This window comes from Pseudonaja textilis, chromosome 16 (assembly GCF_049901715.1).
Source record: "Pseudonaja textilis isolate UNSWEBS1 chromosome 16, rPseTex1.2, whole genome shotgun sequence".
Taxonomy (NCBI): domain Eukaryota; kingdom Metazoa; phylum Chordata; class Lepidosauria; order Squamata; family Elapidae; genus Pseudonaja; species Pseudonaja textilis.
Genome location: NC_142005.1, coordinates 10,747,298 through 10,770,052, shown reverse-complemented (window position 1 = coordinate 10,770,052; position 22,755 = coordinate 10,747,298). Strand labels below are relative to the sequence as shown.

The 22,755-nt window shown below is 44.0% G+C and overlaps 2 protein-coding genes and 1 long non-coding RNA gene across 18 annotated transcripts; 2 read left to right on the top strand and 1 right to left on the bottom strand.

Moving 5' to 3' along the window:
* The first annotated feature begins 539 nt into the window (after positions 1-539).
* Positions 540-15,263, top strand: MTMR11 (myotubularin related protein 11). Of its 14 annotated transcripts, none has more exons than XM_026720277.2 (17): positions 540-1,257; positions 3,102-3,174; positions 4,531-4,667; positions 5,576-5,648; positions 6,018-6,160; positions 6,560-6,638; positions 6,839-6,995; positions 7,567-7,654; positions 8,165-8,253; positions 8,800-8,930; positions 9,851-9,923; positions 10,571-10,641; positions 11,553-11,725; positions 12,272-12,442; positions 12,578-12,823; positions 12,913-13,191; positions 14,192-15,263. In XM_026720277.2, exons 1-17 carry the CDS (start codon positions 1,201-1,203, stop codon positions 14,306-14,308), a joined length of 2,157 nt encoding a protein of 718 aa, XP_026576062.1. In that variant the 5' UTR covers positions 540-1,200; the 3' UTR covers positions 14,309-15,263. The 14 variants fall into 14 exon arrangements, 13 of the variants coding, with proteins under 13 accessions (XP_026576062.1, XP_087770130.1, XP_087770133.1 ...); XR_015739689.1 differs by having other exon boundaries at positions 554-1,257; positions 10,571-10,646; XM_087914004.1 differs by having other exon boundaries at positions 561-1,257; positions 5,576-5,627.
* On the bottom strand, positions 3,731-16,248 carry LOC148124610 (uncharacterized). 3 transcript variants are annotated; one of them, XR_015739690.1, is made up of 3 exons: positions 15,973-16,248; positions 15,537-15,670; positions 3,731-3,826 (listed from the first exon to the last, which is right to left on the bottom strand). It is a non-coding gene; the product is annotated as an uncharacterized LOC148124610 (long non-coding RNA). The 3 variants fall into 3 exon arrangements; XR_015739691.1 differs by lacking the exon at positions 3,731-3,826 and adding an exon at positions 10,855-11,139; XR_015739692.1 differs by lacking the exon at positions 3,731-3,826 and adding an exon at positions 12,258-12,514.
* Positions 16,249-16,569: 321 nt separating this feature from the next.
* SF3B4 (splicing factor 3b subunit 4) lies at positions 16,570-19,776 on the top strand. The gene is made up of 6 exons (XM_026720281.2): positions 16,570-16,633; positions 16,789-16,917; positions 17,053-17,595; positions 17,734-17,925; positions 18,171-18,341; positions 18,478-19,776. Exons 1-6 carry the CDS (start codon positions 16,600-16,602, stop codon positions 18,660-18,662), a joined length of 1,254 nt encoding a protein of 417 aa, XP_026576066.1. The 5' UTR covers positions 16,570-16,599; the 3' UTR covers positions 18,663-19,776.
* Positions 19,777-22,755: the final 2,979 nt, after the last annotated feature.

Here is a 22,755-nt window from a genome sequence, read left to right as displayed (position 1 = left end):
TTTTCTGCAACGAGTATGTGGTCTTTATTTTTTCATATATAACAGCAACACCAGTTTGTATAAAAATGAGATGTTTTGTTTCACTGTATAGAGTTTGAAACTTGCTCACAATGGACTTTTATTTTTTTTAATGTCCATTATCCTTTTTTTAAATCACTCTTAATTTGCTGTTGTCAGTAAAGCTGAAAAATCTGGCTCCTTACAAATGCCAGACCACATGCTAAAAAAGCACTAGCTTCCACTATAGACGGGGGTCGCTTTACATCCTCTTATCACAATTTATGATTTCTGCCTTCAGTTCTTCAACACTCTAGCTCTTTCCAAAACGATTGCCAAGTTTGCCCTATGTTCAGAGGGAATTTCCTTCTGGAAATTTAAACAGAGGACTTTGCCTGTCCTTGCATTAACCACATACCATTAACTTGCAAAAACTAATGTGTGATTTTTTTCTCTCGTTAGCCTGTCAACTGCAAATCGAGGTCTCTGGATTTGTGTTATGACTAAAGCAGCTTGGCAACAAGACCCTATCCTAGAACAGCAGAGTGAGTGCTCTGTGAAAACAGCAGCTACCACCAGGGAAGGGGAGCCGTTGCTGGTAGCTGCATGCAGCATACGGCCACTGCCAGGGCGTCAGTTTCACCCGCCCTGCTTATTCCACAGGAGGAGGAGGAAGGTGTCGGTTTCACAGAGGACTGAATGGCCCTCCTGCGGCTGCTCCTTTCCAAAGGGCCCGTTGCAGCAAGGGGGGGGGGAGAGGCCTCCAAGGAAAAGCCAAAAGCCGCGCCTTGCAGTAGCTAGCAGCCCTCCTACATGCACAGCTGCTGGCCAGCTTTTCCAGATGTCCTCTCCAAACAGCAGCAACATTTTATTTTTTTTAGAAAGGAATCTGATTAAATGTATCCATTCTCTCTGCTTCTGCCCTCTCCAAGGAAGACTTCCAGCCTTTGCAGAAGAGCCGCTTCGGTTTATCTTGCCTCGTAGGAAAGAGAGACTTGGAGGTATCTGATCACCAAGACCCCCGTCCTACCATGCTCCCACTCTGTCACCCCCATTTCAGACTTCAGGCTAATCAGAGGGGGGATTGAGGACACAGACTTCTTTTCCTCCTTCCTGTATTTCTCCTCCTACACTCAATAATTTTTTATTATACAAACTGGTGTTGCTCTTGCCCTTTTTTATGAGGCACACAAAGACACTACAATGCTTTCTATGTCCAAGAATTCTTTTAAAATTAAACACCCTCTTCCGGATACAGGGGTAAGTAGTGAATCTGCCTATTGTTTTGATGTGTGAATGAAGGTTGAGTAACTTTTTTGCCAGCGATTTGGGGAAACTGAGGGAGGAGGGGGAATATGGCTATAAATAAATCTTCCGGTTTTCTACTGTAATATTCTCAAATGCAGCAGAGGATTACTCTGTAAGATCCTTCTAATATAAAGAGGGAGATGTGTGAGGTCCGGTGCAAGGATCTAAAGGTCTGGGTACATTATAAAGTTATTACACTTGGTGGTAGTAGTATGCCTATAGGGAAGTTAATTCTATATTTTGTGCAAATTTAAGAATGTTTCAAAGTGGCACCTGTGTTATCCAGGAGCCCTTCAAAAATAATGTGTACTGAAATCATGGGGATGCAAACTGTGTCAACTGTGTCCCTGCCACCAGTGAAAACTTTGGATTTTTAAACTCCCTTTTTAAACCACACTACTCTCAAGGACAAGACAGCCACTAACATCAATGTGTTTTCTCTTGCACAACATAACGCATGAGCAGCACCACTTGTAAATAGATGTTAGTAAGTAGGGATGGAAACACAAAACTAGGTGTAATGACTGGATATCCATGGCATTATATTGGGAAATAATTTCAATGCAGCCAACTGTTTGTTTTTGTCTTCTTTCAGAAGATTTAAAATACTGCTGCAATTTCAAAGCAACATTTCTAAAATTATTTTGTCTAAAGATCTACAGGAGTTCTACACCCAAACTCTTAAGTTGATTCAAAGCACTAATCTCCCTTTTTGTTTAAAGCAGCGATAATTTTAGAAATGGGTGTTTGTTTCTGTACATTATGTACTTGGCTATGGAGCATTTCAGCGGGGCAACTTTCCCGTTAATGATTCACAAACATTTAGAATGTTTTTAAAATATCCTGCCGCCTGGCTTTAACGCTTCTTTGGCTTTTGAGCTGGTAGCTAGGAAACCCAGCCTCTTGGCCTGAGTGCTTCATTCCAGGGTTCCTGCTATGACCAGGCAGCTGATCTCAGGCGGTTTCTTTAGAACAGCCAGGGAGAGTAAAAAGGCCAAATAAAACAGGTTAAAGTCTCTGATTCTAGTGCTTGTTTCAATTTGTCTAATTAATAGTTTATGTATATTTTTCTGCTCAACTGTCTTTGCTTTTCCAAGAAAGATCTGTTTTTTTTCTTACTATTACAAGCATTCTCTTTCTCTTTCCTTTCTTACATTCTTTGCATAATCAAGCAATGTTTTCCAAATTGAGGCAGAAGTATGCATGACTGAAGCCAGCCAGTCCAAGTGCTGTTACGATCACTGGAGCTGAAGATACAGGAAGGCATAATCGATCTAATTAATCTTTATTAATAAAGGAGAATATTTGTAGCTCAGGGTTAGGGTCTGTGGTGCTCTCTGAGCTTGCTTGTTATTTTAGATTGACAATCCTCAATCTAAAGTTTAGAATGTAAAAGAAATGGTAGGACAGACACAAGCTTGCTTTTACTAGCACGGTTAAAGAAGGCAAGGGAGAAAATCATTTTGCAAGATGATTTACTGATTTCTTAAATTATACTTGGCCTTGAAATGTTGGTGTAGTGTAGTGTAGTGTATAAGAGTACAGTCTTGTAAACTGCCAGTATCTTGTGCAACCCCACCCCACCTAAAATTATGAAAATATGCAAAATAGTCCCTTGTCCCTTTTTTCACTAGCACTGACAACAAGTGTTGTCTGTTTCATCTCTGCTTGGTATTACTTTAAGAATATCCAGATATGTCTTACTAGTTCAGACTAAAGATATTGCAAGTCCAGATCCTTTGCTTCTAGGAAACGCAATTTGTGCTGCACTGGTGACTATATTTCCTTCTCTGCAGCCCAGGAGTCCAAAGTCCCCCCACGTGAGCAGAAAGAGGAATGGGAATTTTCACTCTCTCCAGTGCATTGAAGGTAATGGGGGAAATGGGCCAATGTGGGCATGCAGGCACATGGATGTCAGACTTGGGCTACATTTCTCAAGCATGCTGAGATTGCATGGAGAGGAAACACCAGAGCTAGAATGCTATTAAAAATGGAGTCAAACTTTTTCTTGCAAGGATATGAAGGGTTATTACTGTACAATGTTTCCCTTGAAGTCACACTGATGGTGGTGTGTGACTGGGGTGCCTAAAAAAGCAGACACCAATAGAGCAGATCATTCCCAGGCTGCCTCTGCAGGGTCACATGGTTCAGCTTAAGTAAGCAGCCAAGCCCAATGGTGATGGAGGACACCCTTACAGGGTGGGGGTGAAGGCACGATACATCATCATAGGAAAAAAAAAACACCCTCCTATTAAGATTTGAGGGAAGGGATTCTCTGAGCTGTTTTGCTGCAGCAGAAGGTAAGTCCCTTGTGCAAAATAAGGCTAATAAATAGATTCTGTTCACTAAATCCTATATAATACAGCAGCAAGGTCTATGAAACCAAAGCAGAGATGCAAAGCATGAACCTTTTTACCAAATATAATGCTATGCAAAAGAGTACATACAGGTTTAAGTTGTGAGATCCTTGCACAGAAGATGCTTCACTGATATGCTTGGAAATGAACCAACCCGCTTATCACTATGGAATGAAGAGAGTTAAATGCATAAAACAAGATGAGATTTTCCTTTTTGTATCTTCAACGTAATATAACTTGGCATTAACTTTAGCTTGTCAACATATTCTCCAACATATTCTCCAATGCAGGAAAAGATGCATCTGAACTTCCAAGTTCAAGTTACAATGTTAGTTCTTTCCAATCAGTAGGCTCTCAAATGTTGCCATAGCTTGAGATAATTATCAGAGAGTACTTTTGAAGACTCTGAAATACTCACTATGGTGGAATGGTTGGTGAACTGGACAAATTTTGCTGAAACAGATAAACTGATTTCTTTGATTCACGAATCCCAACCAATTAAAGACTTTGTGGTATGCAAAAGATTGTTCTTATCTTTTCTGCTGGCAAGAACTATCTGTGATAAATTTCTACCTTCTTATTGCATCACTTTAATTTGAGTAAATGCTGGGATGTCATTCATCAGTAGATGCTGCACACTGCCTCCCTGCACAAATTACTATTCTGGATCTTGCAGGAAGAATTTCTACCCAACCTCTGCTACATTATTTCTCATATATAAAATACATGATCCTTAATTACATACTTAATGCATGTAACTCATTAAATACTTCACATACTACCTTCATATATCCCGCTGTGGCTCTTAAAAATGAAATACAAAACCCTTGTGGTCATCCTTCAACTGTTAATTAACCGTTTATTTCAGGTGAATATATCCAAGAAGTAGCAGATCATGTTAAAAAAAGCAGTTCTTCCCGAGACGGAGAAGGCCACATTCCTGGCACACTTTACTGTACCAATCTAAGAGTGGCCTTCTTACCAGATTCCTCTCCAAACAATGAGGTGGGTTTGGCAACTGATTCATGGCCACTAATAGCAACTCAGGAGGTTATGCCTAAAAGCAGAGAGCAGCAGCAAGTGAGCAACAGGAATGGAAAGGTAGGAGGAAAAGATGGTCTTGAAGTTGTGAAGGCATGGAACTCAGAAGAGGAACATAAAACGCAAGGATTCTTGAGGCCTGCTCAGTCACAGAGTTTTAGGCCTGCCTGCAAAGAAGGAATATTTTCTGTTGTATTTCTGCTTTGGGTTTGAGTTACATTTCCCTTCTAGATTCAGTCTATAGAATCCGTTGAAATCCGGTGAGAAAAGAACACTGGTCCCTCCAACTAATCATCCCTCCGTCCCAGTAACTCCACCATGAGGTTGTTCAGTTCTTTTAAAACAGTAAAGAATCCTGACCATTATCTCTTATGACAAGAAAACATGGTGAAACCAGGGGTGGGATGCTATCGGTTCTGCCCGGCTCTATGGAACCAGTAGCTCTGAAGAGCAGCAGACACAGAACCGGTTCTGTATCTGCTGCTGTTTGGCCCACCTGCCCGCCCAGGCTGTTACCTGACCTTTATTTCCTGCTTTTTCAACCTCAGCTGCTTTGCGCGCCACAGCTGAGGTTGAAAAAGCAGTAAAAAAGTGGTTTTTCAAATGCTGCACACTCGCGCGCAGAGCTTATCACCTGTCCGGGTGGCACAGCTCAAGGTGTATTATACGCGCGCAGGTGCAAAACGTAATCACTGAACTGGTAGTAACACTGGTTGAATCCCACCCCTGGGTGAAACCGATTGTTGTGGGTGTACCTGTGACAAGGAGAGATTCAGTACAGTATTCCAAGCATACGTAAGTGGCTTCTGCTCAAACTGTGTGACTAAGGGAAGAGATCAGAAATATAAACTACCAATTTCTTTTCCTTCTAGAATGACTCTTGCTATCTGTTTATGTGCAGTGACTATGAAGTGGCCCTACCAGGTATTGGAAAACTGGTGGCTGGTAGGTTCAGAGGAAAAAATGCCTATTTAATCTTTGGGTTTATAATAGCCAACTATTTTGTTCTTAGATAATTTTGCTGAGGATGCAATAAATCAACCAATGCTTCTTTTCCATTTCCATTTGAAATACCTCTTAAAATCTGTAATATTTTCCATGGAATCTTATTTTTCTCTGAAGATCAGAGACAGAATCAGAATGTAACAGTTGGGAAGGACTTCATCCAGTTTTAGACTTGTAGACTGTCCAAGGCAGGAAACTGTTGTCTTGTTGCTCTGTAAATTGACACTGCTGTTGGTCGTTCTAATAAACGGTATTTCCCTCGCAACAGCTTTCCTCCTCCTAAAAACATGATTTCTGTTCTCACCCCAGTGAATAGTTTCACAAAAGCCAAGGTGCTAACGAGCACATCTACACTGAAGTTCATTCCTGAGGAACTGATCATCTACTGCCGGGATTTCCGGGTGCTAAGGTTCCAGTTCCATGAAAATGGCTTCGAACCTCAGGCCTTCCGGGTAAGTTACAGCGGTGAATTCAGCAGAAAGATATCTAATAAATGGTGAGTCTAAACACAGTCCTTCTGCCAAAAGATATTCTCACTCTGCATTCAGAAATCAAATACTTGTATGACCAACCTTTTCTGCAATGAAGAGAATATGCAATTCATTCCCCCTTCCTAATTCCGGCACTGGAAAATGCAAGATGGCACAGACTAATTCTTCTCATCATGATAAACAATATTTTAGATAGGAGACTCATTGGCCTCATTCATTGGCATATTTTATTAACTTCTCCTTAAAGGCAGAAAAGCCTTTTCCTTTTAAAAAGCTTCCTTTTTTTTTTTTTTACCCTCAGTCTGCCTTAGACAGGAAGCCAGCTAGATGACCTTGCTCTTCCATAACTTTACTTTCCAGGTGACAATGGCCATTGCACAAGCTCAGGAGAACAGTGGCAGGGATACCTGCTATGAATACTTAGCTCTGAAGAATTTGGGTAAGTAGACACAGAACCTTAAGGTTGGAAAGAGGTCTTCAAGTCCAAGCCCCTGCCCAAACCAGGAGTCTCTGCACGATCTCAGATATAAACTGTTACCCACTCTTTTCTTGAAAACCTCCAGCGATGGAGCACTTGCAACATCAAAGAAACAGGGATATTTTTTGAAATATGCATCTCAACATTGACCTGTGTTGCAGAGAACAGCTGCCTGGCCAGACAGGACATACAGCTGCAGGAAGGATTCTCAGTAGTGCTTTTTGAGACTCTCTGTGACTGGGAGAAGGAGTTGAAGCGGCTCGGTGCAGCTGGCTGGCGAGTCAGCCCAGTCAATGAACGCTTCGATATGTCTACCAGGTAAAGATCATTTTCAGGAGAATGGGAGGTGCTTTCCCATCAATACTAAATGTTGCATTGGGGGCAGATGTGCTGATGGAGAAGTAACAATGGAAAGATGTGAAGTCAGGATGAATGGGAGAAGTTGGAACCGAGTCCTTCTGACATTTAAGGCTTAAGCCAAGGAGCCTAGATCTGGAAGCTCTTGCAATGGTAAAAAGCTAGTTAGTATTTGTGCTGTGTAGCCAGTTAACATATGTATTTGTCTCTTTTTTTAAGTAGAATCTTCTTAAAACCCAGGCATTTTAAAAGTATGCAGTCAGATTCTAATAAATTATTATCTGATGCTATCTTGCTGCACCAAGAATCAGGCATGGAATTAACTAAGGGTGTAGAAGTGAATACTAGATTGTCCTTTCTGAACATAGATTAAAAATCTTTATTTGGCAGCCGGGTTCCTTTCAGATGGGTTAGACTAAGTCATACCCTGCCTATACTAGCTGGGCATGGTGGAGTGTAACTAAAGGGTACCAGGTTGCAGAGAAATACTTCGTAAGGTTTGATTTCAAAAATATTTGTTTCCTTTTAACAGCCTTCCCAAATACTTGTGGGTCCCCAATCGATTTCTCGACAATGAGCTGAAAAGAACGTTTGTGCATTTCAATGAAAGACGAATACCAGTTGAGTATAAGGCTGTGATTAGGATGTGCTGTGCTAGCCACGCACAAGAGCAAGAGGGCAAATGAGGGAGGGAGCCTTACTGTTAAGCTGCAAACAGAGGAGCTGTGGGGAGGGACATTTATCCCCACAATGGCTCAATATAGCATGTTTCCAAGTTCCCACAACCTGAAAGGCTAGGTTAAAATGGAGCCAAGTAATTAGTGATTCAGTATAATGAGGAAACTCACCTTCTATATTAGTATATTGTGTGAATCATGCTAACATTAAACCACAAAGGGTTTATTTCAAAGAGCATAGCATGCTCTATAAAAATTAAGAATTGTGCTTTATTAACCTGCATTTAGCATCATATGCAAAGCCAGTCTGTGAGCATGAAAGAGGAAATGTTTGCATGTTGGAATACCTGCCTAAATAATGTAAAACCATTTAGAAGAGAAAGGGAAGTCTGAATTTGAAGATCAGAAAAATCTTGCTTAGAACTCAAGTTTTTTTCTCTTTATCATGACCAGAGGTTGTGCTGGCATCACACGAATGGCAGCGATCTTCTTAGAGCAGCCAACTTCCACACTAACTCAGATCCAGAGAAGGAAGATATCAGGTAAATGCCAAAGAATGAAACTCATAGCTAACAGTAAGCCATGGAATTTTCTGCTGTTGAGAAACCAGTTGGCTGAAAGACAGGGATGACTGGGAGGGGTGGATGGGAATGAAGCTCAAGTGTGGATTATCAAACACTGTGGGACAGCTTGAGGGGAGGTGGAAAAAGGGGGTCAGGACATCAGCAAAAACCTGGAGACATTATTACTTTTATTCAAGAAGACTCCTGATCCTCCTAATGTATGTATCGCTTGGTTAATCTTGGGTAGGTCTTATCAAAAAGAACAAAACAAAACCAAGGCTTCCAATTCAATATGGAACTGAATTCCATTTCATCTTTTACATGAGAACCGTACGTGAATTACAGACACAAAGGATCCAGAATGATATAATCTCAGCAGCTTGAGAGTTGCGTTTTCACACAGCCAAAGCTCAAAAATCTGTTAAATTTTGGCAATGTGAAATTTGTGCAGTACCTTAGACTACTTTTTTTTTAAAGTCTCATTTTCTGGAATATTACCTTCACCCTCCCTATTTCTCTCTGAAGGGCAATAGAAATGCTATTGTTTGCTGGACATTCTCAGTGTGTAATTGTAGAAGCAACTGCTGACCTTCCCAGCCTTCCTGAGATCCATCAGTCTTACTCCAAACTGTGGAACCTGAGCCTTTGCCTGACTGGTAAGCAGAATTAGAAAACAACTCTCCTTCTAAGAATTGTGCCACACACAAATTTTAGCACTAGCAAGGACAGACCAAGAGATCTCTCAGATCTCATAATGACCTCTCAATCATTATGTCAGAATGCCTGTATAAGTGAAAGATACGAAATGACAAGCGCTCTTCTTACATCAGATCATTAAGCAATTTTGTTAGCAACAAGATGGCATATGCAACCAGATAATTTTGAACATCAAAAACAGGTCTAAGGATAGAAACAAAACTCCCATATTCGACTGCATTAATTTAAATGTAAACACACTTAAATGAAGTCAGAAATTCAATTCAACCGCTAGGAAACCCAGAAATACCTATGTGGATAAGAAGCAATATATTGAGTTAAGGATCAGGAAATCATTGGTTCAAATACAATGCCTGGCCTTAAGAAAGCTATTCTTACCTTCAATTCTCACCTAATTTGAGAATTTCCTACAAAACGTCAGTAAAATTACTCCAAGCATGTTGACATATTTTAAAATCTATGCAAAGTATTTTGAACTTACAAAAATAATACATGGCATAGCGTCTGAGGAATCGCCTATAACATCTGCCCAGTTGATTTGATTCCACAGGGTTGAAGTGCTCCAGGTTTCTTCAAATAAAGAATGTCTCTCAGGAGAAACATAGAAGGACACCTTCTGTATAACAGTGTTCACCCTTCAGAATGATCTGGAGGGCCCCTTTCTGCTTTCCAGAAGTTTACAATTTACCTCCTTTATCTGTTTATGTTTTGGTTTTATTTTTAGGATTATGATACAGCTGATTCGCTAGGTTTGGAAGCCTAGGAATAAAATCCTAGGCTTTTAATGAGACTTCTATTATAGAAAGGTGTAAAATATATCCAATTTTCACAAAAAGGTGATACTTCTTGCTTCTCCTAGATACATCTGTTGCACCATCTGATGAGAAATGGCTCTCGAGTCTGGAAAATACACGGTGGCTGGATCATGTAAGGTAAGGTCTCAGACTTCTATGATAGTTGCCTGGACTGGCACTAGTTATCCCGGTGATTAACACTCTCAATCACTGATTAATAAGATGAATTAAGAAACAGGTCAATTTAAGACATTAATTCAAATAAGTATTCCATTTTCAAATGCAAAGCCTATATATACGGAAATTATGGTGAAAAAGCTCTGGCTGTTTCTTGCTCTCCTTCAATGAAATAAGGAGGCCTGTCTCTTTTGAAAATGTAGAAGATTGTTTACAAAATGGCTTCTAGCTTCCTTATGATTTGAGAACTAGTTACAAGATGAATCCTCCTAATTAATCTTGTGTTTTGGAGGCTGATTTTAGTTAAGAAAGATGATTTTAGATTGGCCAAAGATATGATATGAAGAGACTGCAGGGAAGAACCTACTGTTTGATTCACAATGCAGCCATTTTGTTTAATTTTTTTAAAGACCAATGTTAGCATGCAGATAAGAATACCTTTCAAATGATTTATATTAAACATGACTAGTTATTCAATATATTAAAGAAACTGTCACACAAAGCGTATTCTTCAAAGGCAGGAGGACAATTAGAAAAATAGGAAAGGCTATGTGAGATTTGTGTTTTTTGCTTCCAACATCTTGAGAAGTGCTATCTTCCTCATCTAGATTATGTTTGAAGAAAGCCAGTGAAGTGACTCTTCTGCTAACAGAGAGGAGTCGATCAGTTGTACTGCAAGGTAAAGTAAGTTCCTTGATCCTTAATTCCATTTTCAAATACTTCCTTGAAAATTGTTTGACCATTGTTTGCAAACTGTAATACATGGGTTCATACAATATGCTAAATCATAATTTCACAAATCATGCTACAATTTTATTGAAGATAACCAAGAAACCACGCTGTTCTAGATTTTCATTAGTGGTATTTATATCATTAATGTGTCAATATGGGAGCTAGACAGAAGTCTGCAAGGACCAGAGTAATTCTCTGTCTTCTATAAAAGCTGAAATAAGACTTTTCTGATTTCAGTTAATTTATCACTCTTTGCTATCCACAATCTTATGCAGCATCTATTCATAAGCACAACATAACTTTGTGGGGAGTGGTTTCTTTTCCCAATGGCAGTGTTGCACTACAGCTAAACAGAACTGCGACTTTTGAGAAAACACACTTCCCATCCATGCGATTCCTCTTACAAATAGGATGAGATAGCTGGATGGCTAGTGTCCAAGTGAATCTACAACAGAAATTATTCAAATAAGCTGACCAATATTCTCCACAGCCCTATAATAAAGTTAAAAACAAAACAAGTCTCTAGCTACAAAGCTCAGTGCAAGGAGATTAAAACCAAGGAGATAAGGCTTTAATGAGAAATCCTGTTGACAGGAAAGTAACCCTTTCCCAGGGTCATGATACTGATTTGGGAGCAATGCCAAAATCCCATGGATGGAATCTGATGGAAGTACCTTCAGTCAGATTTCACTATATTATTTTTGTTTATCCACAAGCATTTAAACAGAATCTATGGTGTGTTTCCTATTACATCTTTGTGAATATTTCTAGTAAGTAAAATCACTTCTCTGCATATTAATAATTATGCAAAAATACCACAGCTCACAAACTCTTTTTATCTGTTCCATTTCCTCCCAGAATCAGATGACAGAGATTTGAATTGTTTGCTGGCTTCCCTAGTGCAAATTCTTTCAGATCCATATAATAGGACAATACATGGATTCCAGAATCTGATACAAAAAGAATGGGTAGCAGCTGGCCATCCTTTCCTGCAGCGTCTCAATGTACTCCAGAAAAATGACCAGGATGAGGTCAGTTTCTTGTTTTATGAGCTAGAATGAAATTGTGCTTTTAGCTATTTGAAATAAAATGTGTATATATAAAGTAAAACGAGAGTTGTTTTGGTGTAGTGGTTAAGATGCTGGCCTAGAACCAGGAAACTGAGTTCTAGGCCTTTCTTAGGCATGAAAGCCAGCTGAGTGACTTTGGTAGTCACTCTCTCTCTGTCCTACCCACCTCACAGGACTGGCAGTGTAGGAAAAACAGGAGGCAGGAATATCAAGTAGGTTTGTAGCCTTCAGTGGACCAATCAGTCAATGAAACAGGATAAAATCTAATAAAAATAAATGGATTTGCAAGGAACCCAAAGAATAGGAGACACCACTTTCTGCCTTTAAAAAAACATGGTGTTAGCACCCACTATTAAGCATTCGTTTTAGTTTAAAATTCATCCTTTTTAGAAAAAAGTTACATACTATAAAAGAGATAAGGATTAGAGGAGGAGGAAGAGGTGGGAATCATTTGTTTAATCTGTTGTAATCCCCCTTTTTTTTTGGTGTGTGTGTGTGTGTGTGTAGTCGCCGGTATTTTTCCTGTTCCTGGATTCCATATGGCAACTGCTGCAGCAATTCCCACAATCTTTTGAGTTTACAGAGGCCTACTTGATGGCCATATATGATAACTGCTTCATCCCATTTTCTAGCAGTTTCCTATTCAACTGTCAGTGGGAACGAAGTCGAAAGAATCAGGTGAGCCAAGACTGGCAGTTGTGAAAAATAATGGGGTCAAGATTGTTGTCCTAATTCCTTGAATATTAAAATCTATGAAAATGGGGGAGAGAAACACATATTGGAAATTATTAGTTTCTCTTTCTTTGTATCCAGAATCGTTTTCTCAATCAAATTTACACTCCTATCAATGGCTGGCAAGAAAATCTCTGCTCAGAAATCCTACAAAAAGGTTATCCTATCAAAAATGTAGGGCACACAAATTTGTCTACAGTTTGGAACTGGCTACTCAGATCCAACCCCTGGCAGATAGCACAGTTCAGGAACCCCTGGTACAATGAGAACAAACTCAGCAACGGAGGCACTTTAAACAAACATTTCCTATTCAAAAATGGTGACAAGGTGGGTATTAACAAACATAAGGGTTTTTTTTAACATTTGACTTGCTAGATTCAAAGGCAGCTATCTTTTCTACATTCTTTTTCCTCTAGATGGAAAACAGTTCTTCAGAAAAACAGACCTTGTACATTTTTTCAAAAGGCTGTCTCAGTTTGCAATCACACATTTTTCCTTGGAAAAATGGGATCCTTTCCAAAAAGAGTTTTCATCGTGTTCAGGCACTGGAGACTTCTAGAGAAGAAAGGTCTTGGATGGCCAAATCCAACGGCAGCTTCATTTATCATAATGATTTGCTGCTTCACCCATCACATACAGGGACTTCAATACGTTTATGGAAAAGGTGTTATCTTCGGGGGAATCCAGAAGTTCAGGTACAAAAAATATCCAATAGAAAAAAGCCTCAGCTGAAATAACCAATTGCCAAATATAGCTTTTGAACTGTATATTATTGATGGAGTCTGTAAAAGCCTGTTCAGCACCTCATATTTACTGTCTTGATTCCAAACACTGCACAGTAATGAAAATTATTTTTCAAGTGGGCAGTGTTATTAATTTGCACATTGTTCCTAAATCATTTTAGTCCATTCAGTTGTATGCCAAAAGCATTTTTAAAATCTAAACAAGCACTAAGGCCTCAAAGACCTTGAACAATGTTAAAAAATGACAGGCGTGTGCTGCAGGAATCATTTCTCTTCTTGCACTTGCATACAATGTCTTGGTGCCACCCACAGTCTGCTCCAGACATGTATATTCTCCTGGTATCCCCTGGCTCAGCAGATGAGCCAATTTATTTCTGGTTCAGCCTTTATATGAAAAGTATTTATTAAAGGTTATGCACTGAACTGGAAATATGGTAAAAGTGCCCATTCCATTTGATACACTGAAGCTCCAAAGAGTTTGTGGGCAAACTATTGCTCTTGCTTCATCCTACTTCCTGACATGGTTTTTCTTAAGCAGCTTCCCCATAGAAACTGCTTTATGGGTAACAATTCCCCCACCCCCAAAAAATGTTGGTGGGTGAGGAAATACTATCATCTTTTCCTTTTGTATTTGGTTGGGATAAGGGGATTTTTGTAAAAGTCAAGGACAGGCCCAGCAGCATCCTCAATTGTGGAAAATATTTTAAAGTAGATTTTCTGTCTTATGAAATTTCAACCTGCAGAAATTTTAATTTTCTGGTTGCAGTATTTGGATTAAAAGCATACTTCTAAAAATCTTTAATGTTGCATCCTCTTGGTGAGGAATTTGTGTCCTGTATGGTTGAACACACACATGGAGTATAAATGCAAAAGATGATTAAAAATGGCATATATAGCAGCAGCAACTATTTTGTAACTTAAGTTTTTAATATCAATGTATGTCACCCTTCAGGTTGGCCTCTTTGCTTCCAACATTGTTAAACTCACCGAAGAACTGGATCTTCTTCAAAAGCGGCTAACCTATTTGCAAGCAAGAGGAAGCTATAGCATAGCTCTGGAAAATGAGTAAGAAGGCCACAACAGCTCATTAAAAATACAAAGCTCATTTTTGTCCTCCCATTGGTGATAGACAGGCTTCTTGAACATTCATGGCAAAAGCTATTGCTTCTCCTTCATATAAACCGCCTGCAACAAGCTGGGTTTTAGAAACTTCTTAAACGAGGCATTGTACTTTATATATTCTCATGCATAATTTTCTAAAATGAACATTTTTCCAAATGAACTGATGTTCTTATGCTGCAGACAACGGCATGCTAAATATTTACAGCCCTGGAATACAGCAAAGGATCAATAAGAACTTTGGTTCTTATTGCCCAAGAAGTAACCTGTAAATGTATTAAGTAGCATCAAAAGCTGACTATACATTCAGTAGACAGAAATCATCAACCCTGGAGCCACAGACTCAATATGCATGATACACTGGTGCACAAAAATCTAATCCTTTTAGCTTCCCTCTTCATATGTCAAGTTTACTATTTATTCACTCAATGTGTACTAGCCGCTGTATTTGCGTGAGCATATATGTACTCAGGGGTGGAATTCCACTAGTATAGCAACCGCGTGCACGCTCCGCATTTAAAAAAGGCAAGCCCTTCAACTGCAGCCTCTATGAAGAAAACAGCTGAGGCGCAGCAAACCACTCTGCCGCGTGAATCAGCTGTGCCCTAAGCACAGGAAAGAGCAGGGGTGGGCAAGCAGGCCCACTTCATCACAGTGAACCAGTTCAGAGAATCGAACATGGGAACAAGGGGTTTGCCCGATCCGATCAGAACCGATAGAATCCCACCCGTTATGTACTGTATATGCAAGTTTGTGTGTGTGTAACCTTCCATTAAGGCAAAAGCTTGCCATTTCAATTTTATACTATTTCATATGCTTTGGTTCTTAACAGCAAACAGGAAATTGCCAATTTTAAGCTAATGGCTTTTTAAATAAAATAAAAATCTCTGTAAACAGCATACAAACTGGGTCAAGGACATTTGTGCATTTGATGAAATGGGGTGGTTTTTCTCTGTCACAATGTTACACAGACGAATTGGCTTGCCACAACCACAACAGACCTTTATGTAAATTTTCCTCTATATGTGTCAAACTGAAATCCAGAATATATAGGATTCACGCCATTATTTCATGCTCACTTCATTTGTTTGCATGTGTGCTATATAAACCTTTTGCTATTTACTTCGACTTTCTTCTCACCTACACCCAAAAGAAAGGGCAAAGCTTGTTTCACCCACCTTGGGCTAAATCACGATTTACTGCCTGAAGTTGCCTTTCTTAACCAGCTTTTGAACCAACTGCAGAGCCTTCATCTCCTCTGCCAGTGGCTTTTCCTTGCCCAGACTGGCACTGTAAAAATACATTGTGATAGCTGGAAAAAAAACAAAAGTAAAGGATTACTATCTATCTAAAGACCTGCCACAGGAGTATTTGGGGTCTAAACAAAACTCTCTGCCAATTTAGCATGAAGCACATCAGCCACTTGCCCCTCCTGGGCATGTTTGCCTGAAGGTGTTTTCGATTTAAGGCTCTACCCCGTTGCCTCCGGGGAAGGGGCCCAGTCCCTGAGGGCCCCCAGACCTTCCTTCCCTTTGCTCAGCCTCGGGCACACTCTGCCTATGCTCAGAAGCATTTCCTACTCTATCCAACCCACAATGCGCGGGAAGCAATTACTTTGCACTTTCTTCCCTGCCTGAAGAGGCCGAGACGACGGCAGTAAGACCACATCAGAGGCAGAGGCGCCAATGGCTGCCGTTCTATTTGGCAAGGAGGCTCCCACAAAGCTTCGGGTTACTCAAGTTTTTTCTCTTTTTCTGCCTTCTTTTAAAAGGCAACGATTCTCCCCTCAGGAATGGCGCGCGAATGAACAAAAGAAAAGAAGAAAAGGCTGAGCGCGACTGCGCGGCGAAAGAAAAAAGCGGGAAAGGGCGAAGAGGAGGAGTTTGGGATAGGCTCGCGCTGATTGGCCAGGCGCAGTTTCCCTCTTCTGGGGGGAAACTGGTGGATCCGGAAATTCTGGTTTTATGCCACGTTATTGCTGTCGAAATGACGCACGTACGCAGACGCGTTGTTGTGATATAGTGCCGGGCACTTCATGTGATTTATTTTTTAATCTGAAGGCCGACTTCCGTGAGGAGATGATTATGCGCGTGAATTGCCTGCTATAGCCCTTAAAGCCAGCTGCCTTCCACAGCGTCCGCCCGGGAACACGATGGCCGCGGCGGCCACGCTGCGCCCTTCAACGTAATTTCCGGCTAGGATCGGAAGTGCGAGTGAAAGCCGGGAAGCTCCCGCATCAAGATGGCGGCGGGCCCCATCTCGGAGCGGAACCAAGGTAACGGCGCGGTGCTCGGGGTGGCGCGGGGCGAGACGCCCGGCGGAGACGCGGGCTGGGTGCCAGCCTCCGAAAGGCTCCGCAGGGGCGCGGGTCGGAGGACGGGCAGGAGGCCGTCCGGCGCCACGCCCCCTGACCGCCGTCTCGCCCCCCAGATGCCACCGTCTACGTGGGCGGCCTGGACGAGAAGGTCAGCGAGCCGCTCCTGTGGGAGCTCTTCCTGCAGGCGGGCCCCGTGGTCAACACCCACATGCCCAAAGACCGCGTCACGGGCCAGCACCAAGGTAAGCGGGCGGCGTTTCCTTGGGCAGGAGAGCCCGGGGAGGCTTGCTTGGGCGGGAGGCCATGCGCTGCTGGGGCAAGCGAGGGGCCCAGTGCACAGCGGAATCGCGGGCCGTCTCCGGGTTGTGTTCTTCCAGGCTATGGCTTCGTGGAATTTCTCAGCGAGGAGGACGCTGACTACGCCATCAAGATCATGAACATGATCAAGCTCTATGGGAAGCCCATCCGGGTCAACAAGGCCTCGGCCCACAACAAGAACCTGGACGTGGGTGCCAACATCTTCATTGGCAACCTGGACCCGGAGATTGACGAGAAGCTGCTGTATGACACGTTTAGCGCCTTTGGAGTCATCCTGCAGACTCCGAAGATCATGCGTGACCCCGACACGGGCAACTCCAAGGGTTACGCCTTCATCAATTTTGCCAGCTTTGATGCTTCAGATGCTGCCATAGAGGCAATGAATGGACAATACCTGTGCAACCGCCCCATAACCGTCTCCTATGCCTTCAAGAAGGATTCTAAGGGGGAAAGGCATGGCTCAGCGGCTGAGCGCCTCCTCGCTGCGCAGAACCCCCTCTCTCAGGCCGACCGGCCACATCAACTCTTTGCAGATGCTCCACCCCCACCTTCAGTGCCCACGCCAGTGGTTACCACCTTGGGACCAGGGGTTACTCCTCCAGGTACACCAGTGTTAGGGCTGATAGCTTCCAACAATTGTTTTTTCTCACCGCTTGAGTTCTGGAAATGAGTGATGCAACCAGGGGGTTGTTGGGCGCTTTCTCCAATATTTCAAGGTGTTCTGTGTTTTTCCATTCTAGGCATCCCCCCACCTGGATCATTTCCTCCACCAGTGCCCCCTCCGGGAGCTTTGCCACCAGGATTGCCTCCAGCCATGCCGCCTCCACCCATGCCACCGGGGGCTGGTGCTCCAGGACCTCCTTCCACAGGAGCCCCCGGGGGAGCTCATCCTCCCCACCCACATCCTTTCCCTCCTGGTGGGATGCATCCAGGTACGTTCTTTGATTTGAACAACTTTCTTCTTAGCAGAAGTCTGGCTCTGCCTTTGTCACCGTAAGGCATCTCAGAACTAGGGGCCGTGGGAGAGTTTGAGAACAGTGCGATCCAGCTGTGGCCCCTGTAAATCAGCTGTATGATGTGGGTGAAGCCTTCCTGACACAAACTGCTGATCTTTGTCTTTGGAACTGTGTGAATGCATGCATGCATGAGAGATCTCTGCCTTTTGTTGCCCTCCCAGGGATGCCGCAAATGCAGGTCCATCATGGAATGCCTGGAATGGGCCCACATCACCCTGGGCCCCCAGGGGCAGGGGGGCAGCCACCTCCGCGCCCACCTCCAGGCATGCCCCACCCTGGACCGCCCCCCATGGGCATGCCACCCAGGGGCCCTCACTTTGGATCCCCAATGGGTAAGTGGAAAGGTCTGGGGTACTTACTCTCTCTCCTTTTCTGGCTTAGTGCCAAAAAGCAACTGCCTTCACAGCTTGATGTGATCTTGGGCATCTTCTGGGTGCCACCTGATGTCCACATGTTTTATTTCTCCAGGTCATCCTGGTCCCATGCCACCTCATGGGATGCGTGGGCCGCCTCCCTTGATGCCCCCCCATGGATACAATGGCCCCCCTCGGCCCCCTCCCTACAGCTACCAGCGCATCCCTCTGCCGCCTCGTCCGGCCCAACGGCCCATGGTGCCTCCACGGGGGCCTATGCGGGGGCCTCTCCCTCCCTAGGCCACAACAGGTCACCGGCCTGCCTGAAAAAACAGCCACCTCCTGCTGGTCTCCCTTTTTCTGGTTTTTTTTTGGGGTGGTGGTGCGGGGGTGCGGGGGAGACAAACATTCCAGCAAGCAGCATCTCCCTCTTCTTTAATGATGAAAAACGTGGCCATGTATTTGGCAGCATTGAGGGTTTGCTCATCCTGATTATTACCTGTGTTCCCTTAAATAAAAGTTGGTTTTTCACTTTTCTCTTTTTTAATGATCCTGCTTGTGAAATCCAATTGAAAAACTGCTGTTTTGAAATTTAAAAAATGAGAAGGGTTTCTATAATGGCTTTCTTTGTTTGCAGTCCTCTTGCCCTCACAGAGTTAGAAGGGTTAGGGTTAGTTCCAAAGATCTGCTCCTTCCAGCAGGGGAGGTAAGTGTATTGGGTAGGGGGAGTCACTCAGGGACTTAAGCATCCAATTTAGTAGGATAGGTTGGACTTTCCAAGTTTCAGACCCCTCCCAGCTATCAGATTACTTTGCTGCTATTACCTTATTGAATGTTGAAGGGGGATGGGGTTGCTTGATGCCCAGATATAAATGTTCTCCAGGCACAACGGCCATGAGAGATTTCAAGAAAGGAGGTGAAAGCCAGCGTGATCATCATAAGCTGGGTGAGAAACCAGTGTATCAAGTGAGATGCCATACCTGGGAATTCCTTATTGTCTACAATTAGATCTTGTGTTCCCCGAGTCAGTTTGCAGAGTGACATCCCTTCCCGCAAGTAGGTATGAATTATCTGTCAAGCCTGAATTGGGTTAGATGGTGGATTGGTTTATATCTGGTTTATTCATATGAATTCAGTTTGACACACTTGGGAGCTGAAGGGGGAGAACTGAGGTGGATGGAGTTCCAGCTAAAACAACGTAGCTGGATGATGAGTCAGCCGCAGAGGAAGGAGGAATGAAGTTGTCAGGCAACCGTTCCATGGCCCAGTGGGTCAATGTGACATATTGTTTTAGAAAATTGAGAAAATTCTAGTTACAGTGACGTGGAAAGCTGGGAAACTTTCAGTACTGGCTTTCCATGAGTTAGTGCCAAGATGGTGTATCTTAATAAACTTGTTCTTTGAGGAATTGAAATGCCTCGGAGTTTGTTTTTTAATGGTTGCATTTCTTGGAACCTGACATTACCGCTTGAATCCAACCATAGGCTATCTTCCAGAAGGCCTCAACCAAGATGCCAAACTCTGAATTTCTCCCCCACAGAGACAGATAAAGCTGTTGATACAAAAATAACAGGGATTGACCTAGTTGACAAGATGCAGAAGTCCCTCCTTCCTGAGAGTAAGAATGGGATCATGGAAGTAGCCTGCTAGGTTTGAGTGAGGCCGAAGGATAGTGGTGAGTTCCAATCACGTACCCAGAAAGAACAGTGTAAAATCTATGAAGCTTCCTGGTTTCCACATAGCTGGTGTGATCACAGGCAAAGAACTGATAATTATCCTACATTCTGAATGTTAAAAAATATCCTGTTAAGGAAAATTCAACACCTCACAACAGTGCTGCGTTCAGGCTTAAAGCTGTCTCTTCGTGCTGTCACACATCCCTTTCCAAGCAGATAAAACTCGCAGCACATATTTTAATCCCTGGTTGTTGTGTCTTGGGAAATGAGACCAGGACATATTCTATTTTTGCAGGATTCCTAAATTTCAGGATTTTTTTTTTACAAAGATCTGACATACTTTTGGAAAATGTCAAAGGACTGGCCTGCTAATATATGATAGTAAAGATGATTTCTTTATGAAAAGTACATGTTTTTAATAGCATTTATTGAGGGGAATGGGTGACTGTAAACTGGATACAGGAAGAGTGTTGATGTGAGAAATGGACTTAGACCTCTGTGAAAAACATTTCCAAGGGGTGGTTTTCTGAATAGTTCACCTTTTCTTAAGCTCCCCAGCCAGAAAGATAAAAGGGATGGTGTGAGGCTCAGTTAGATAAAACTTGCCTGTTTCAACCCAGTGTGCTGAAAGCTTGATTAGCTACAGTATTTCATTATATGTATACTGTGTATATACAGACAATGACAATAAAGAATTCAATAATAAACCTTTGTCTTCAGTTAAGTGGGAGAATGCTGCTTAAATACCCAAACTAACATGGAATAACATCCCGCAAATTCCTCTTTGCTCTGAGCCACATCTCATTGAAAAAGCCAGGCCAAGGGCAGAATGTTAGAATCTTGCCGCCATAGAGATCACAAATTCTGCAGCGCATGCTGAGGCAGTTTCTAAGAGCATTTGGTGTGCCCACCAGCAGCACACGTACTTAGCAGCTCATTTGGGCAGCGGGCGCAGAGGGATCCCCGGGGGAGCAAAATGGCAACTTCTGGGCCTTCTGTTAGAGGAAAGTCTTCAGATGGGCTCATCACAACCAACGCTGAACAATATTTTGTGTGTGAATTAGGTTTGCCCTGGAAGATGAAAGTAGCGGACTCTGCTGCCTTGTAAAGGAGGCCCCCTGGGGCTCCTAAGGGTGGGAGATGACCAGGCCAAGAGAGGGAGCATCCAGTCAGGACCTCCTGGGGGGGGGGGCTTTTCTTGGGTTGGGCCTGGGCCAGCGATGCCTTGGAAGGTAAAGGGGGTAGGACAGGGGGAGTCTCCAAGAGAGAAAAGGAAAGCCCTTTCCTAGATAAACAAAAAAAACAAAAAACCACGAGCCTCAGGTGGCTGGCATCCCAGAATCTCTCTGGAAGTTCAGGGCTGGTTTTCCTTTGGCCGTAGTTTGGGAATGACATCAAAGGGGTTAAAGGCAGAGGATAGCATCCCCCTCCCACCTGCCTCCTCTCCCCACCACCCGACCCCATCTTGGGGCATCTCCCACTAAGCTGCACTTCACTTCTGGGTACCAAGACACCCACCACCCCTAGGAGACGCAAGGCCTTGCTCTCCCAGAGTTTTGCCATCAGAGCACCTCCAACCAGGACTCCTCCGAGATCCTTAGCCAGTCTTGGTCCTCTCCTGGCACCGTTATCAAAGGTGCGCCCCCCCCTCCCCGAGTTGGGAGCTGTGACCTCCTCCAGACAAAGGCCAGCAGAAGGCCCTTTTGGGTGCTCCGGGATAAGGGAAGGGAGCCTGGCCCGGGAAAGCCCTTCTACACTGCTGGGTTGTGGTTACAGAGCCAAGAAACCAGGGGGCCGTTGCGGGAGTGGGGTTTGAATTGTTCTTTGACCAGAGACGGGTGATGTAAAGAAAAAGGGGGTCACGACAGAGGCGGGAGGTGGAGACCCCCGCAGGGGAGAGCATCGCTGCTGTTCCAGGCTTGCTGGTGCGACTCGGGTTCGTCCTCCAGCCACTCGCCTGGCGGCTGCTTTTCTTAAAAGCCTGCTTGGAGCGAGCGCAAAAGAGGAAAGAGCGCGAGCGGGACTTGGTAAGCCGCCTCTTTTGCGTCCCCGGGACCGATTCCCCTCTCCCGGTGCGCTGTGCTGAAAGGGGCTCAGCTGGGATGCGAGGGAAGCGGGACCTCGGGGCAGCCCCCTCCTCGCGGAGCCAGGTCCTGCTCCGGCTCGCTCGTCCCCCGGGCGGGCTGTCGTCCCCGTCCCCTTCCCCTCTGTGCCACAATGGACTCTCCCGTGACTGGAGGGGCGCAGCAGTCTTCGCGCTCTGGCTCTGCCGCCGCCGCCGCCGCTGCTCCCCTGCGTCTCTGGCGGTTGCAGCAGCAGCAGCAGCAGCAGCAGCAGCAGCAGCAGCAGCAGCAGCAGCGTGCGGCGGCGGGAGCGAGCGAGCGAGCGCCTGCCTGCCTGCGAACGGGCCAGGTACCGCGGGAGAGAGGTGAGCTAGGGGCGTGCAGGCCGGCCGCGGTGGATGCCAGCACCGTTTCTCCCTTCGTGTGGCCATTTTGTCCTGAGAAACCTTGGCCTTCCCCCGCCCGCATCTTGGGAGCCCCTTCCCACTGCGGGTTCCCTTTGCCGGCCGGGAGCGGTCCGGCCTTGGCTGCTGCAGGATTGCGGGACGATGCTGAGGCGATGCTCCGCCACGGCCGGGGCTGCGCGGAAGAAGAAAGCCGTGAGGGGGTGGCGGTGGCGGAGAGAAAATGACCTTGGATGCTGGGGCGGGGGCG